General features: G+C 38.0%; 1 protein-coding gene across 12 annotated transcripts in view; it reads left to right on the top strand.

Moving 5' to 3' along the window:
- Fam184a (family with sequence similarity 184 member A) overlaps window positions 1-15,509 on the top strand; it is a 110,093-nt gene extending 94,584 nt beyond the window's left edge. For 2 of the 12 annotated variants that reach the window (XM_013115817.3, XM_005073299.4), the window contains 6 exons: window positions 458-642; window positions 1,082-1,228; window positions 7,388-7,505; window positions 10,079-10,183; window positions 13,034-13,236; window positions 14,931-15,509. In XM_013115817.3, coding sequence (XP_012971271.1) covers window positions 458-642; window positions 1,082-1,228; window positions 7,388-7,505; window positions 10,079-10,183; window positions 13,034-13,236; window positions 14,931-15,012 — 840 coding nt within the window. In that variant the 3' untranslated portion in view covers window positions 15,013-15,509. Of the gene's footprint in view, window positions 1-457; window positions 643-1,081; window positions 1,229-7,387; window positions 7,506-10,078; window positions 10,184-12,584; window positions 13,237-14,238; window positions 14,334-14,930 lie in introns of those variants that run through there. The other 10 variants (XM_013115819.3, XM_013115820.3, XM_040728116.1 and 7 more) reach the window with 8 other exon arrangements.
- Window positions 15,510-18,875: the final 3,366 nt, after the last annotated feature.

Raw genomic sequence — 18,875 nt, 5'->3', positions numbered from 1 at the left:
GGCTTTTATCTTTATCCTATATTCCTTTGTTTACTTCCTACTCAGTAGCTTGCTGGGTAGCTGGGTGGCTGGCACCCAGAGTCCTTCCCTTTCTCTCACTCCTAGATCCTTTCTCTCCCTAGATTTCTTCTATTTATTCTCATTGCCTGCTAGCTTTGCCTAGCCTTTTTCCTGCCTTGCTATTGGCCATTCAACGCTTTGTTAGACCAATCAGATGTTTTAGACAAGCAAAGTATCACAGATTTACCATGTTAAACAAAAGCAAAAAAATTTCAACACATCTTTGCATCATTAAACAAATGTTCCACAACATAAACAAATGCAACACATCTTAAAATAATATTCTACAACAACTTGTCAGAACTATTAACATTCAAAATTGTCATCTTTCTCTCCCTCATATCAACACAGAAACCAAATCTACAGAAAACATTATGGTGTTCTTTGTTTTTTGCAGAGTAAGGAGCACATGTGTAGAATTAGTGATTTGCAAGAGGAACTACGCCACAGAGAGCGCCACATCTCAGACTTGGACAAGGAGGTCCAGCACCTCAATGAAAACATAAGTACCCTAACAAAAGAGCTGGAACTTAAGGGGAAAGAAATACTCAGAATACGAAGTGAATCCAACCAGCAGATGAGGTATGCCAGTAACTATAGCAAAAGATGCATTGTTGACTAAAATATTGTTGGAGATATGCTTAGTAATATGACCCTAGTTTTGTGACTAGAGTGCCCTCCCAATAACATATAGAAGACCACTTTTCACTGTATGTGGTGGGTATGATATCATCTGGAAAACATATGTCTGCGTTTTTATGATGTATTTTTATTCATTAACTTTGGGAAATGATGATAATTAAGGATTTTTAAAAATTTTTATTAGAAAAAAGCATTAAAGGAGACAAAATTTAACACTAACCAGACGATTATAGGAAACTACATAGCTTAACTTAACCTGTTTGCATTAATTTTCCAAATGTTATACCAAAAAGGGGGCATTTCAACTCTGGTAGAACATAGACGTTTTGAAATCCTGACTTCAGAATAACATTTTCTTAACTAAAAATAAATTAAACAGGTTGCATGAACAAGATATAAACAAGAGACTTGAGAAAGAGCTGGATGTCATGACAGCAGACCACCTCAGAGAGAAAAATATCATGCTGGCAGATTTTAATAAGACTAATGAGCTACTCAAGGAAATAAATGCAGCTTTACAAATGTCGTAAGTCATATTACACTAAAGAAAATGTGTGTGTGGATAATAAACTGAGGAGCACTGTGTCTAAGCTCAGCTTAACTGTCTGAATCTAATAAAAACGATACTTAGTGAGGAAGACTTAAGTACTATATTACAGATGTAATATCATTGTGATACGTATGTTCTGTAAGTAAGGATATGGCCATTGAATGATTTTGTTTCTGCTGCTATTGCCGCAGGTCTGCTAAAACAATGCATATCTTAACAGTGACCCCCATGGTACATCACTTCTCTGATGATGTCTCAAAGTGTGTTCATTATATAATGTGAAGCTTTTAGTACAATGTGAACAATAGGTATTTTACAAAGCCATGCATAATTTAACAGTACTTATTTTACAAAAAACAAAATGTCCTTCAGAGCAAGCATACACCGTTAACAATGTGACTCCATTTAGCAAGTACATTGGTAGGTCCCAGGGAAGGAAAGGGACAGAGACTTCATTTCCAATACTTGGGGACTGCCTGAATTTCCACGATTAGCATTTAAATGGCTTTTTTAATTTAAGGAATCTATACGATAAAATCATTACAAATAAAGTTATTACTCAAATTTAGTAAGCCCATTATTCAAGTCAAAATTTGTACGTATTTCCTAACACTCATTAAAAAGATTAATAGCCCATCTTTCCAAGATCCTTCCAAACTGCTACAGACAACTCACTTTGAATTCAGTCTGTCTCTCTGAACTAACCCCTGGTCCGCTTTAGGTTATCTTAGGTTTAATATACCCTAAGCTGCTACTAATGGCTTATTCACTGATAGTCCTTCTTGTTCCAGTTATTAAGGTGCTTCAATAAGGTAACAATTAAGTCACCACTACCCACAGGATCAGACTCTTAGCGTTGTGATGCCTTCTTATGCTTTTATGTGACTAATACCGACACACCTACCTCCAATATAGATACCATCTACACATCTTCTGACAGTGTAACCACTCAGTCTCCGCAAATACTCCAGGCATAGGTGCACACACACACACAGACACACTCAAGTAGGAGCAGGCCCCCAGCTGCTTATTTGACTGGCTTGTCCTCAGGGAGGAGGCACTCTTGCTGATAGGCTCTCTCCACATGGTGTTCATATAGTGAATCTGCCATGGATAAATTGCATGTGGGTTCTTACTTAGTGAAGTTACCCATAAAACCGAGAAGAAACTTGTTATTTCCACAAGCTCAGTGGTGTGCTGTTTGCCCTTACCCTTCACCCACTGTGACCTCCTCACATGTCTGCAATGCAGCAGAGCATACGTAGAACATGTTTGGTAGAAATCAGATATGATTGGCCTCAGAGGCATGGCTCTCACATTTCCTGACCTCTGTGTATTCTGGGCAGACACTGATATTCTGGTGTCCCTCTTCACATCACAAAAACAGTCCGTGTTTGTCTGTGTGTCCTGGCATCTCCTTAGAAATAGTAATTTAGGAAAAGGAAAAGTTTTGCTCTGCGGTTTTGCTCATTGTGAAATTTCAACAGATAGTAAACATTAACTTAATGTCTCTATAGTTTGAACTTTTGACAATTGAAGAATTAGTATTACTGATAAGTAAAATGTTTTGCCTTCTTTTTTAGAACATTTATTTTATACTTTGCCTTGGGTCTATACTAACCAACCATACTTCTCTTCTTACCTGCTAATACCATATAGTTCTCCTTTAGATTTAGGTAATCACTTGTTTAATTAAAGTCAAATCATGTACACTTAGTCTTGACTTGCACTGTCCCACAGATTTTTCCATGATAACAAAAATGTTCTTTATTGGCTCTTCCCAGTCTAGTGGCTATTAACCATGAGTAGTTATGGAACACTTGAACTGTAGTCAGTGTGACTGAGAACTTAAACCCTAATTCACCATAATTAATTTAAATGCAGATAACAGTCCATGGACTAGAAGCTGGCATATTGGGAAGTAGTCCCGGATGTTTCTGGCCATGCCCTTTCATGATGACTGTAGATCTGCTGAGTGATTAAGGTTTACACAGCTGATAAGTGGGGAGCGGGCAATGTGAACTGTTCACAGCCTATTGCAGGGGTTACTCTACTGTGACATGAACACCTGCATCTCTGCTTTGGTGCTTCTGATTCCAAACCCAGGTACTTTTATTAGAAGGATGAGAGGGAACTGTAAAGGCACATGCTTCAGCCCGCAGGCCAAAGTATGGGGCTGAGGAAACACTAGAGCATCTGGAAGCTTCTCTTCTAGATTCTTCTAGATTCTGCTACACCTGCTGAACTCTTGGGGAGAACGAGAACAGGTTTAAAAGTCTTTGAAGAGACTTTTAGAAACTGTGCTCTGTGTGCTGAGTATTCAGACCCCCTTAGAGTTTTGTGGAAATTTGATTGTCTTGACGTTGTCCTAACAAGAACCTCGCATCTAATTTTAAAATGTATTGAGTTTCATTTGTAAAAAAAAAAACAAGCAGGGGATAGGACATATCTCAGTGGTAGCATGTTTGTTTAGCACATACAAGATATTAGTTAAATTCCTAAGACCCTAAGGAAGAAAAAAACATAATAGCAAGTGAGAGAATAGGCTACTCAATTTTACCTAAGTGGCATTTTTCCATTGGTAGAGTTTAAGCTAAATTAAAAATTGTCCCAGTACCTTGGGGTCCAGAAATATTTATTGTATTATTGTATAAAAAGTGCTTAGTGTTTGTCATTTTAGTTTCTCTGGGTTTGTTATTTGTTGTTATTTTTTTGAAACAGGGTTCTACATAGTTCTTGAATGTCCTTGAACCCTTGTTTTCTGTGTCCCTACCCCACAATGGTTGGGATTACAGATATGGACTATCACTTTAAATTAGCACCTTACTGTATTGGAACAAAAGACTATTTCTTTATGAGAGAATTGTCAGTCTGCACATGGACATTAAACAGGGCAGTAATTTTTAACTATGAGGATAGACTCTGCAATACCAGAATTGCTTATTTTGAGTCCATAATCTCTAAACCTCCAATGATTTTATAATTGTTTAGTTCTTTGTTTAATTTACCACTCAGGCTATTCCCATAAGCTTTGAGGACATCTGGAAGTAGTAGTGGTCTTGTTAACACCAAATAAACATTTGCTTGGAAATTATAGAAGTCCAACAGTGAAATGCTTCAGTCCTCTGTTTCATTTATATATAACAGAATTCATAAAACATAATTTTTGCTGCATATGTTCCAGATAATGTTATTGTTCAGCTCTGCAGTCTCTAGTCATTTATTTTCTTGTCAATTGCGTCTTATAAAGCAACATGAGGTAGATGACAACTTGGAAAACATCTTTGCACAGTTTAATGCAGAACTGTGTTGTTTGTGAGCTATGGAAAACTGACCTTTACACTCTGAGACACACACACACACACACAAACACACACACACACACACACACACACACACACCCCTCAAGAAATATTCTTGGCTGGAGTCTAGCAGTGACCCTAATTAGCCCTCCCGTGTGTTCTGCTTCTCCTTTCTATATTCAGTCTTTCTATATATTATTTTTAGTGATAATGTGAAAACTCAATGAGAATAAAATTGGATTCTACCTACCATATTAATGTTCAGAGACATGACTTTTATGCATTAGGGTCAGAAGTATATTTCATAAAGGCTATTTAAGATCCATGGGACCAAACAGACTCCTTGTGATGATAAGGCTTAGAGGTTGGCTGGCATAGTAGTACATGTCTATAATCCTTACACTTGAGAGACCCAAGTAGGAGCATCTCTGAGTTCACATCAAATCCAAGATATAAACTGAGACCCTGTGTCAAAGAAATAAAGGATGGAAGGAAACAAAAAGAACTAGAAAAAGTCAAACTTAGATTCCCCCCTCCCCAATCTCCTGACTCTACGTCATCCTTTGCACTAGGCCTTTTAGATGCACTGTTGGTCTAGTAAGCTGCCCAGATGGCTGTGAAAAGGGAAAACATTGACCAGCGTTGCCTTGAAGTAGATATTGGAATGGTACTAAGTTCCTTCTCATCAGAATGTTGAATGGGATTCTTGTACACTTAAAAGTTACAACCAGTTCATAATAGTTTCCTCTTCTCTCCTTTAATGCTTTCCTATTCATTCGTATAGATTGCTGCCTTTCAATGCTTACCTTCATTATTATCTAGTTATTTATTAAAATTTTTGCTGATGTAAAGCTGTGCTGTGGGGAGAATTATATTAATTCTGTAGGTAAAAAATGTTTGAGCTAGGGCTGGAAAGATGGCTCAGTGGTTAAGAGTACTGGCTGCTCTTCCAGAGGTCCTGAGTTCAATTCCCAGAAACTATCTACAATGCGATCTGGTGCCATCTGGCATGCAGGCATACATGCAGATAGAGCACTCTCATATATTAAATAAATAAATAAATATTTTGTAAATGTTTCAGCTAAACTAGTTGTGGTGGTTGCACACTTATGCCAGCACTCCAGAGGCAGAGGTAGGTGGATCTCTAAGAGTTAGAGACCAGCCTGGTCTACATAATGTGTTCCAGGCCAGCCAGGGCAACATAATGAGACCCTTTCTATAATAATAATTGGTGTTATTATTGTATTATTATAATATAAATATAATAATATAACAACAGGATGTCTCAGCTATATTAAAACACACACTTGAACAGGGGAGATCTTTACAACAAAAAAGACGTTCCAAAACTGTAAATGGCTGTCTTAGATTCGCTTTACTACTTCTTGTTCTGCCACAAAAATAACATCTAGGCTGGGGTTTAGCTACCCTTTCTACCAGCTGTTCTCTTAGCGGTGGGGAGTGGATCCAAATCTGCTTTGCTTCCAACCACAAAGGCAGCCCTCCAGTGACATCTTGTGGCTGCTCCAGCCCAAAGTCCAAATGCCTTTTTTCCCTCTTGAATAGCTAGTATTTACAAACCTGAATAGAAGACGACAAGCTTGCCTAATAAAATGCATGTATGTTGGCAATTCCTTTCATGTTGTGATCAAAATGCAAGACAATTCTGTGACCTCAGAGGATATCATTTGTTTTTACTTAGTATGCACTGTCAAAAAAGAAAAGGGGGAAATGTACTGAAATGTGCTGTGTGACAAACTTCTGTTCTGACTTAGGCAAGTCCCAGGTGAGCCAGGGACAGTCACTGTCTAGCTCCTCACTTCCCTTCAGACCAGCAGTCAGGGACAGGGCGGGAAGCCAGATATTTTTCTCCAAATCATTTGTTTAGATTGGCTTCATGGTGGGTTTTTCTGACTCTAAAATATAGAGATTGTCTACTCTCTAGGATTTGCCTGTGACAGATCACCAGTATCTTCATGATAAATCATCTAGAAGTTTCTCAATGCTTGTTAAGTAAATTATTTCAAGACTCTTCATTAGCCACAACTTAGCAAGTTTTAATTCCACCTTGTCTATTCTGAAAATAATAAAAATTAACTGCTTTAATTATCTATAATTTCTGAAACCGTTCTCCCCCCACCCCCAAACTAAGCCAGCAGATTTCATTTGCATTCTTTTTATCGGCCCTGCCTCCACTCTTAGACTCAGCATGATCCATGTCACCTCTGCTCGTAAGAATGGTCTGTGTTGTAGTCTTCGGTGGCATTCATTCCTGTTAACAGTCTCTTACCATTCAGACAAGAGTAAGCTGACAAGGAAATGTGATTATTCTCTTACCTGATGAGCCTTTTTTAACTGGTCCATATTGACTCATAATGTAGCTTTAACACTGCGCTCCCCACAAACTAAGACAAGAGGATATCATTCATGTGTGTCTTTTGTTCGCCTTTGTATCTTTTCTTGTTCCTTATATATGTTACATATCTCATCACACACATTATTGATGGTAATCACTCCCAGTAGTCACTGACCTCAGTTTGTGAAGTTTGTATTATTCAGTGTCTCAGTTCCTTCACAGAGCTCACCTCACCTCATTCACATATGACATCAAATGGATAAATCCTTCCAAAAGTAACCTGTGGTGGGAGCACTTACTGGCTCCTATTCCTATGAAACCTTTAACAACTGCAGTTCTTGGGGCAATCATGCTACCATGCTTGCAAGTCTTAGTTAAATGTGTGTATTTAACTGGACTAATTGAAACATGTTGATGTCTATTAGAACAGGATGTGTCTGTGTCATATCAGTGAGATAAAGGTTTTCTCATTTATAGACTAGAAGAAATGGAAGAAAAGTACCTAATGAGAGAATCGAAGCCCGAAGATATACAGATGATCGCAGAATTAAAATCCTTGCTTACAGAGAGAGACCAGGTCATAAAGAAACTAATTGTAAGATATTTTGTTTTTAGTATAACCATGTTAGTAATCAATAGACTATTGGTTGGGAAGATATGCGGAAGTATTTTTGAATAATGGTAAATGAAAATGAAAAATTTTTGTGTTGTGATCAAGTTTATTAAAATGTAATTTCAGATTTCAATTTTGATTAGAATAATGGAGTTTTATGCTATTCAGTGTTTTTATTGAAAGTTTTAATACATATGAAATATTTAATAATATGGCATTACCACTTAAGAGTTAACATCCTATGTATAGGGATGCACATTTTACCACAGAGTTAGAACTAAGAAAAATCTATGAAGATAGCCATGCATTAGAGTGTACTGTCAACTTATAGATGAGTTTCTTTTTATGTTGTTTGTTTTGTTTTGAGATGGAGTTATGCTATCAAGTCCTTTAACCTCACAGCAATCCTCCTGCCTCAATAGCTGAAGTTCTGGGATGACAGGCAGGCATCACCTGCCATCATGTTTCATTTCAAATGAATCATGTTAATTTTCTGAAGTGTATTCCACCAAACACTGATCAGGAGAGCTATGGAGCCATCCGTGTACTCAGGAGACTGGGGTAGGAGAATCTTAAATTTGAGGCCAGCCTGAGCATCATGTCAAACTCAAGAGTATCTTGGGATACACAAGAACCTGTGTCAAAAGCTAACAACAAACAAACGAAAAGGAAGGTTTCATGATCTTGAGGAGGAAGAACTGTGTACTCTATCAGGGAGTCAGTGTGCTGAGTGTGAAGTACACACAAAAGTCCATTCGAGGGAAAAAATAAGATTGTAGCGTAAATATACCATCTTGAGAATAAAAAAATACAAATGTTTGAAAATTTATAAAAATAGTTCAGAATTTTCTAAAATTCTCTATTCTGGTCAGTAATTAAAATGTTGCTGTTCATTGCCACTAATAAATGAAAGTCATGGTAAAAGTGAAAAAACGACACTTACCATCTATATGTTCCTTGGTTGCTTTAATTACACATCCTGAATATTACTGTGTAACAGCACAAGAGCAATATTCTGACATCCTCTAAGAATTACTTTCATGATTTAGAAAATTCCATCTGTTTTGAAGACTGGGACGTTCCTTTTGAAGCCAACATGGGTGATTAGGGTCCATAGAAAGAGCCCAGGAGTAGGCTGTGGAGAGTTCCTATGGCTGTCAAGCACCCAGTTCTCCAAGCGTGGTACCTATGAGCATAGTTCTACCCAACAGCAGTAGACTGGTGAAAAACTGTAGTTTCATTTATAAAGTGAGCAAGTATCAAAAGTACATTGACCTCTGGCCTCCAAGTAGCAATTTATTTTCCCAGTTACTACTTGAAATGTTACTGATACAATTGTATTTATCCTCACCAAAAGGCCATTCCACACTGTTTCTGTAACAGTCATTCCCTGAACCTCAAGGCATGTGGGGCCAAGATCTGTAATGTAAATGACAGTCAGTGGCGACTAAGATGGTTATGAAGGGTCTGCTTGTGCTGGACTACACTAGAATCAGGGCCAGTCTGAACACAGCCTGCATTCTCCCCCTGCTGCTGTCTGCCATAGCCTTCCCAGTCTGCTTGTCCAATTAGCACATCATACTCATGACTCCAAAATGAAAGGTTTTCTCTCTCTAGAGGCTATTCTCTTTCTGTCGTCAGTGCTATAATACATTACTATGTCAAAGAAAACACTAGATGAGATCAAATCCATTTTCAGTTATTGTAGAATACTATATGGTAGTGTCATGTTTATATATGGCAACCACTCAGCCATGTATGTTAACAGAAATTCTTAGGGTCAGCGTCTGGCCCTGGCAACCCTGATACAGGAGACTTGGCCACTCGTTCTCAACAGGCCAATTGTACAGACAATGGTAAAAAGCAGAAAAAAGATATGTATTACATGAGGCCACATGAGAAGAGGTAAAAATAAGTCTCAAGAGCCTCTCTACTGAATTCCATTGTCCATCTTTGGGTCTTGAATGGGACTGAGGTTTGAATGCCAGGCAAGAGGTATTCATAACATAACAGTCTGGCCCAGATTGATGTTACCCGTCATCATTGTCTTAGTTGCAGTCTCTCCAACTAGGTGATCTGGCATCCTGTCAGAACTATTTGAAAACCTGTTTGGGGACAAGTTCTACCTCTGCCTGGCATCTCTGCCTTTTTCCTTCTCTGAGCATGAGACTCGAGGGAAAATTGCAATTTTCTGGAGACCATTGTTACTATACTCTGGTAGGTGTCTCTTCAGGACTATCCTGATTTTGGTCAGGACAGTTGTGTGTACATACACCTCAAGTACAAGTTAGACACACTCAGATGCCACAATGAGTACCACAAAGAAATACAGGACCTTAGTGGATCCTATCTTGAGTTAAAGGTTATTAAACGGTGCTAAAAACTGACCTGCTAGCAACATTTAAGACACAGGCAATCAAGCCTAGACATAGTTAAACAAAATATATAAGCCTTTATAGTTTATTAAATTTTTAATGGAATGGCAATCATACAATTTAATTTTGTAAATCTATAATAGAAAATGTTGAAAGGCTGTTTATAATTCTTTTGCATAGGAGGATAATAAATTTTATCAACTGGAATTAGTCAATCGAGAAACTAACTTCAACAAAATATTTAACACAAGTCCTACTGTTGGTGTTATTAACCCATTGGCTAAGGTATGTGCCATAGACATTGTAAAGTAGGGATGTACTTAAGGCCTGGAGGGAAATGGGCTAAGTTATATGGAGCAAACAGCATAAGGGTAAAGCTCCCCCAAATGGTTTCTTAAGAGTAATAATCTCCTACTAAAGTTTATTAGTTCTTTATTTAATCATTTTCAGAGTGAGCTACTCATTTATAGGTAATTTATACTCCTTAAAATATTTTATTAAGCCGGGCAGTGGTGGCACACGCCTTTAATCCCAGCACTCAGGAGGCAGAGGCAGGCGGATCTTTGTGCGTTCGAGGCCAGGCTAGACCGATAGCCTCCGAAACAATACAGAGAAACCCTGTCTCGTAAAAACCAAAAAAAAATATATATATATATATATATTATTAATATTGAAACAATTTGACTCTGGCCCAAATTTATTGTCATTTCCTTATTGACCACAATCACCTGTGGAGTTCAGAAAGACTCCAGTCCCGATGTCAAACAGTTCTTCCTAGCTCCAGGCCTTCTGTTGTAAGGGACTAAAGGTGACACCATACACTTCACTTTCTACATTCTTTGACTGTTCTTGGCAATTTAAGTACGGCTTTTTCTGACTCTGTATTATTCTCTCAGAACAAATGGAAGAGCCTTGAATTACATCTGGCTAACTTATCCACTATTTCACACGCTCCCTTTCCCAGCCCTAGTGTTTGGGCACAGTGGGTGTTGAGTAAATGTGTTAAACTGCAAATAATTATCAATACAAATTATTCTATAAATAAAGCAAGTAATGAATAAGTAATTGCATATACTGATTTCACATCAATTGTGAATCTCTTAGGAGAAATCAATAATAAAATAAAACTTACATTAAAGCTCTTTATAATTCCATATTTTGTCACTTCACATTGTGCTGATTTCTGCTAGGTTCAAATCCAGAAATTTTATTTTCAAAACTTATACAATTTGTCTGTTTAGAATACCAAATTTACTCTTTCTTCAGGAGTCTCCCAGACTTTGAACTTTAGTGTTTTGCAAACTAAAAATGATAGTTCTATCTTTAGAACTTCTTGTAGAAAGCTCTCAATAAATAAATGAAGAGAGTTAACTTTATGCTAGGTTTTTGTTTTTGTTTTTGTTTTTTGAGTTTTGAAACAATCTCATGTGACCTAGGCTGCCCTTAAACTCACCCTGAAGCCAAGGCTGGCTTTGAACTCACCCTATACTTAAGGCTGGCCTTGACTCACCCTATACCCAGGAGCAGTCTTGAACTCACCCTATACCCAAGGCCAGTCCTGAACTCACCCTATAGCCAAGGCTGACCTTGAGCTGCTTACTGATCCTCCTACCTCTACCTCCTAATCTCTTGGGTTATAGCTGTGTGACATACACTTGACTTTAATTTTATTTTTAAAAGTAATAATTTAGGATAACATAGCTTTTAGTTAGAAAATATTTTAAGGTTTACGTAAACAGCATACTAGATAATTTTATGCATTTATTTTATCAGAATTAATTGTTTTAGCTTTAAAGTCAATATTTTAGAATTTTACCAGAATTATGGGTTTTTTGTTTGTTTGGTTTTTAGACATGGTCACACTATGTAGCCCTGGCTGATATTACTGTGTAGACAAAATTGGCCTTGAACTCAAAGAATGCTGGTATTAAAGGCATGGGCCACCACACCTGGCTATCAGCTATATAATTTCTTAAAGGAGAAAAAAAAAAAGCTGAAACCTTTCAAATGTTAGAGTAAGAAAAGGCATAGAGTGGTGAGAGAGTCTCTGAATGCTGTTGACTCCTAATATCTTTCCACTTTTCACTCAACACACAGTGCTCTGATGCCAGAGATACACTGTATTGTAGACACTTGTCAGCCACAGGGTGACACAGAGAACGGCCATGAGACTGGGTTATCTTAAGTGGAGGAATGTCCTTTCTTAGATATTATTCCATTTTTAAAACTAATTTTGCAAGAAAAGAAATTCAGCATACATCCAATTGAAAAACATGTTGGACTATTCTAAGTCAATTACAGCATACCAATTTTTATTTTTCATGAAGGCTGGTGCTCATCAGTTCTAGAACTAGGAATAAAATCTCTTGGGATTAAATTAATAACTTGCAAGCTGACAAATTTTGATGGTGCATATGGGTTCCTCTTATTTCTGTTCATTTTAAGTACTGATTAGACATTAAAAATTGATTACTCTTGACTATAGCCTTTAAATTGTGAGCTAATTCACAATATTGCCAATTAATTAAAAATGCATATTTAATTATGCAGATTCAATTTTCTTTCATCAGAAAGATGGCACAGAGAATCTAAAATCAAATTATTTGTCAGTTTTAAATCTTTAGTAAGAATATAAGATTTGTTTCAAACTACTATGCCAAGCATTTTCTTATTCCTTTTTTTCCAGGCAAGAACAGCCTCTCTTTGACAGATGGATAAAGTTCATGGACCTCTCTTTTACTATTGTGCTTAACTTCATGCTTCCAATTCTAGCCTAAACCCACTTACCCTTGTGGTGTTAGGAACTTTTCCTACCTCACTTGTCCCCTGCACCCCACACTCCAGCCTATTCTTCTCTCCCTGAGTCCACTGTGTGGTTAGGGACTAGAGGTGAACTCCTTACTGTCCCTTTCCTGTGCTTTCTATCCTGGTAGCATGGTCTATCTTAGAGGATTCCATGTAGGTGAACACTTTCGAGGGTCCCCAGACCACACGTTGGGTAACACTGGTTAATTTGAACATGATAATTTGACTTAAAGGTTCCAAAAATTTTCCATGCCAAATTTCTATTTCCTGTTTTTTTGTTGGTTCCTATGCAGCAGACGAGTATTCTCACGTGTGTTATCTTTAACGCAGCAAAAGAAGAAGAATGATAAGTCCCCAACAAACAGGTTTGTGAGTGTTCCCAATCTAAGTGCTCTGGAATCCGGTGGAGTGGGCAATGGACATCCTACCCGCTTGGAACCCATTCCCAATTCTCCAGTCCATGAAGTTGAGTTCAACAGCAACAAGCCACTCCCACAGACATTGCCGCCCAAAGAGCCAAAGGCATTTTTGAGGTGAGCCTTGTCTCACCAGTAGTTTTTTTCTTCTTCTTCTTTACATTTTTAACTTGAGACATTTTCCTTTTTGTATTGCAGAAATCCACTACTCCAAAAACCTAAAAAATAATTACAATAGTTTGAAAATATTTTACCACTCTAGAGAATTCTGTTTTGACACTGACCAAAGATTTTTTTTTTAATTTATCACTAGTGAATTTACTAAATCCTATCTGAGGTGTTCACATAATACATGTGCTCAGAATTTCAATATTTATAGTTTTTATTCGTGCTTATTTATTTCTTAAGATTTTTATTTTTATGGTTTATATATTTATTTCCTTTTATCTTGCTTATTAAGATACATATGCATATTGCCAAATTAAAGTAAAATAAGCTCTGAGAACTTAATGATACAGTTAAATATAAATAAATTTAGAAACACCTCAGTTTTTAAAATTATTCCAATTTTAATCTGCCTCAGAGCTGATTAAATATATTAAGTAAATTTTGAATGAAATGAAATTATTAAGACATTAAAGGATTAAAAAATTTTAATTACTGTTTTGTGCTCACTTAATACAACTTCTTTTTCTTGTTGTTGATTCAAGTTTATTTTTTTTCTTTTTCCTAAATCCTCATAACTCCACTGGTAAAAATTACTACTGGTAAAAATTACCAGTGGAGCAGCAAGGTCAGGCGAGCACATGTTAGCCTGTCCCTTCACTACGACATGGGTCTCAAGAGTCAAACTAATGAGTACACTCTGGCTTAGAACCAGTCACTTTGCCTGCTAAGTTCTATCTCTGCCCATGAAATCTTACTTTGGCCCATAAAAAAAAATTTACCAGTGGAGTTAGTATTTCTGCTTGTAAGCTAAATGATTTGTAACATAGTCAATGACTAGTTCTTGTAAAGACTAAGAAACTAGTAAGAATGAACAGTAGTTGAGTCTGTCTCTGACCGTGTCTCCTGCTAAATTCTCTGTGTTGCTTGTCTCCCGTGCGTGGGTGTGCTCAGGTATCAGTAAGGATGCATGTGCATGTGCTCAAGGAACTTGACCGCTGGAGCTTCCATTACACATTGTTGCGTGCCTTGTAATTCCCCCAAAGACGGTAGGGATGCTTTTGTTTTCTTAAGTAGCACAAAGGATCTTAGTTAGAATTAAGATGTACTACTTGGAGAATAGAAGAGAGCCAGGTTTCTAATGCACTCTGTAGAGTATCTGCTTAGGGAATGATGGTAGCTTAATATAAATGTGCAAACATTAAAAAGAACTCTACCTTGATTCAGTTATGACTAAATTTAGTTCTTAGTGAAGGATACAAACGTGAGAATCAATGCTTGTGGCAGATTATAGTTAAAGGGGAAAAGTTGCCAAAAGAAGGAACACTATTTTGTTCCCTTTCCCCACAAATACTCAATTTTTTAAAATTTCCAAGATGATAATATTGCTTTAGCCAGCTGCTGTCTTCCATCCTCACGGAGTAATCATTGTGATGTGGCTCCTCTGTTACTGAGTTCTTCTGAGCTGCTGCTGTAACTCCTGCTCTCAGAGCACCCCTCTGAGAAGGCAGAAGGGTAGCCAGTCCTTACATACAGTTCTGACAAGGGTTGCCAGTTATGGAAATCGGTGCTTACTGTTTAATTGCCTTCCCATTACTTTGCAAACCATTTAATCGTGGGTTATGTCTCTCTTTTTGTGAATTCAGTCCTCCTCAGAGTGAAGCTTCCCCGGTGGCTTCTCCAGATCCGCAGCGCCAGGAGTGGTTTGCCCGGTACTTCACATTCTGAACGAATTGTGCTGGCACAGCTCTGGTGGACTGTTAGAAGAGCATGACTGTATCCGAATCATTATGCGGACAGGCTTTCCCATGTAAAGCACTGTGAATGAGAAAGTGTTTGTCTGTCCAATTTGAAAATGCACTGTATTTCTTGTGATATTTATTGGAATCACTCTCTGAGGGTACTATACTCTATTATGTGTGTAATTATAACAATTATTTTTATTTGAGATGGAAGTCTTTAATCTTTGTAATTACTGCATAATAAATTTTGTTAGAACAAATGTTTTTTGTTGTTGTTTTCTATTAAGTGTGCTTTAAACACTTTTTAATACCAGGTGTAAGACCTGTCAATGAGTTTTACTGCATTAATGATCATTAACTGTTACCTTGATAGTCTTAAACTCAGTATAGGGAAATATATTCTACTAATACCTTTCATTGTTGTGTATAATTTTAACTAAATTGTCAATATTTATAAATCCAGAATAAAATAATTTATGTAAATTGTGTACTTTCAAGTGTATGAATTCTTGCTGGTTTATAGTTTTTTAATTTTTTTGTTCTAATAGATAAGATATAAACCTTCAATGCAGCTTGTATCTGTGATTAATATTATTTAGTGTCAGTTTTCATAGTACCCAGTTCTTGTTGACACATGAATACAGATCCAAAGATGTCATATATGGTTTTCTTTTCTTTTTTGTCCATTTTTTATGACTGTTTAAATATATGTATATATACTTTTGCATGCATGTATGTGTACATAGGTAGATGTGGAGGCCTAAAGCCAATGTCAGGAATCATCGTGGGTCCCCTTTTCCAGTATTTATTGAGGCAGGTCAGTCAATCAAACCTAGAGTTCACTAAGTGACTAGTCTTGTTAGATCTGTCTCCATCTTCCAAGACTGAAATACAGGTGGACACCATGCTCACCTAGCGAATATGTGGGTTCCTGGAGACCTGAATTCCTCCAGTCCTTACATTGTGCAGCAATTGTTTTAACCCCTGAGCAATCTCTCCTGCCACACATTTGACAGCAGAAAATACTTGCTGCTGCGACTCTAAAGAATGCAGCGAGAGTAGCAAGTGTTGGGCACACTTGCTTCAAGTTCACTCCTTCAGTTCTGCTTTTGAGTACACAGCTAGCAGTGGAATTACAGGGTGCTGTGGTAATTCTGCCTAGAATTATAGGCTGGGATATCTCCAAAATGGATGTCAGCACCACCATCCTCGCCCAAGTTATAGGCACATAAAGCACCACTTAGACTTCTCCAAAAAAGGTAAGAGCTGGGTGACCAATGCTTTTTATACTACAGTAAAGTCACTGATTTTATCTTTAATAACTAAATTGAATAATTATTACCTGTCAGTTGCTGGCCAAAGATATTCCAAGCTGACGGTAAGTCACTTTCTCCTACTAGTATGTACTTTCTAAGAACACTGTCAGTAAGTAGGGGGACATGACCTTTCTAATGGCTGCTATAGCTATGTATTATCTTCATCCACAAAGATCGGTGGCAGCAATCAAAACGGACTTGTCTGGGCACTTTCTGGAAAGACATTGATATCTGTTCACCTCAAAAGGGAAGGAACCAATAGGCCAAAGATTCCAAGTCTAGCTTCACAAATAAGTGAGTTTATTTGGAGTGGTTCACATAAGATGGTTAGTGCAGGGTTAGCTTGCTGCACTGAAAGTCCCATGCAACCGACATGAGATGTGACTCAGCGGTAAGAGCACTTGCTGGACATAAGTTCAAACCCAGGACTCTCACAGGTTGTTCTCTGACCTAAGTTGGACCCGCCATGATAAATATAAACAGATGCAGCATCTTCCATGGTTCCTGTCACACTTCTTTGGCTGTAAAGTTCATTCTTTGGTGAGAGTGAATTTCGAGCAAAGCGTATGTACTGGACTCATAAGTCAAATAACCCCTTTCTCTCTTGAAGTTGTTTTCAGTCGGATTAATTTTCACAGCCGCAGAAATGAAACTAGACGAGTGAGTTCCAGCAAAACTTGGAAGTCCCTAGGGTGCTCTCTAATGACATTCTTAACTTTTGAGCTGGGGGAAGCTGGTGGTCTGAAAAGTCAACGTATTCTAAAAGGGGCTGGAGAGATGACCTCGCTGTTAAAGAGAATGCCTGTTCTTCTGAAGGACCCAAGTTCGATTCCCAGAACCTACAGGAGGGAACTTACAACTGCCTGTTACTCCAGCGCCAGCAGATCCAACACCCTCTTCTCTGGCCTCCATAGGAAGCTGCACTCATACCCACACAGAGAGACACACATACACATCATTAAACATAACAAATCTTAAAAACAAATACAGTCAAAAGGGTTTCACCAGTTTCTCACAAGAATATTCACAGTCAGACAAAAAGGTTGGCAAGAAATACCTATAAAGAGCTTAAAGATAACCTAAGTTGAACTATGTTGTGGACCTGTCTGCCACATTCCAGTCTTCACAATCATAGAGGTTTTAGTCAGTCAAACTTTTAGTAGTTTCACTGTAAGGTGTGGTTTCTTTCCAGGTACTTTGGTTACTTGTTTTTATTTGTTTTAAGATAGTCTCACTATATACCCTGGCTGACCTGGAATGAACTCTGGAGACCAGGCTGGCCCTGAACTCACAGAGATCTATCTGTGCCTGTCTCTGCCTCTCCTAGAATTAAACTCTAGTGCCACCAAGCCTGACTGCGGGTCCTTGTGATACGGGTTCTTGGAGTGCAGAGGAGCCTTTCTGGGTTTTCTTGGATTGACCTCAAGGAGCTAGGATGCAGGGTGATCAGGGTCACTTGAGCTACCCCAAGAAAGTGGCATCTGGTTTCATTGTCTCATGCCCAAGAAAAACAAAATGTGAACAAGGAGAAAAATGAATATAGATTATAAATTAGTTAAGGAAAAGTGAGAAAGAGCCTACAGTGAGTAGGACACAGAGCAGTGTTAACAAGAGAGTTTATTACATCCTCAAGGTATGAGAGTAGCCAATGGCTACAGGAACTTTACAGAAGGAAACACTCCTGGAATGAGAGTGCACAATGGTCAGACTACTGTGCTGACCTCCATGCTTAGGCTGGGTAAATGCTATTTTTTCAGACTGTTTTCCTGGAGAGTGTTTTTCTATCCAGGTAATTGACAGACTCATTTGGATTAACGTGTTTTGAGATTCCATCTCAAGTAGCCCAGACTGACCTTGAACTGGCTATGGAGCTGAGGATATCTGTTACCATTGAAGTATCACCCCAGCCCCTGGCATCCATATATCAAAGCATCTGGAATGCCCTGGTGGAAGTTCCATCTGGAGCCCCCTCCCCTATCTCTCTCTAAACCCTGTTGCATCTCAGAAAGTCCACCAAGTGATCACTTCTCACCCAGAGATGCTCAAGACCACTCCCACAAGGTATTTGAATTGGTCCCCAGAAAACAGACACTTGATTTTTCAGTCTCTCTTCTTCTCTGGTGGAGGGGAGCAGAAAATCATTGGGGAGCATATTATTCATTAAACATGGGCTTTTTCTAATTCAGTTTAATTTGGTCTCATTTGGATTGCTGCATCAGCTGAGAAGCTTATGGGGTACAGAAACTTTTCAAAAACCCCGAGCTGGTAGCTTACTTCCCAAGTACTGGGATTCCAGGCCTGGGCCATCAAGCCTGCCAATTTGGATAATCACATACAGGTGGGGATGATGATATGTCTCTTATTTTCCAGTAATCCTCCTGATGTAATATTGTAATCTTATTGACATTCAGAATGTCATGTCTATATCAGGGTCCTGAGATTCAGAGTAAAACTCAGATTCTTTTCTTACACACACACACACACACACACACACACACACACACACACACCTTATTTAACAAAATAGATACAA

The sequence above is a fragment of the Mesocricetus auratus genome, unplaced genomic scaffold (assembly GCF_017639785.1).
Source record: "Mesocricetus auratus isolate SY011 unplaced genomic scaffold, BCM_Maur_2.0 Super-Scaffold_100018, whole genome shotgun sequence".
In the NCBI taxonomy this organism is placed as follows: domain Eukaryota; kingdom Metazoa; phylum Chordata; class Mammalia; order Rodentia; family Cricetidae; genus Mesocricetus; species Mesocricetus auratus.
This window is presented reverse-complemented; position numbering and strand designations above follow the sequence as displayed.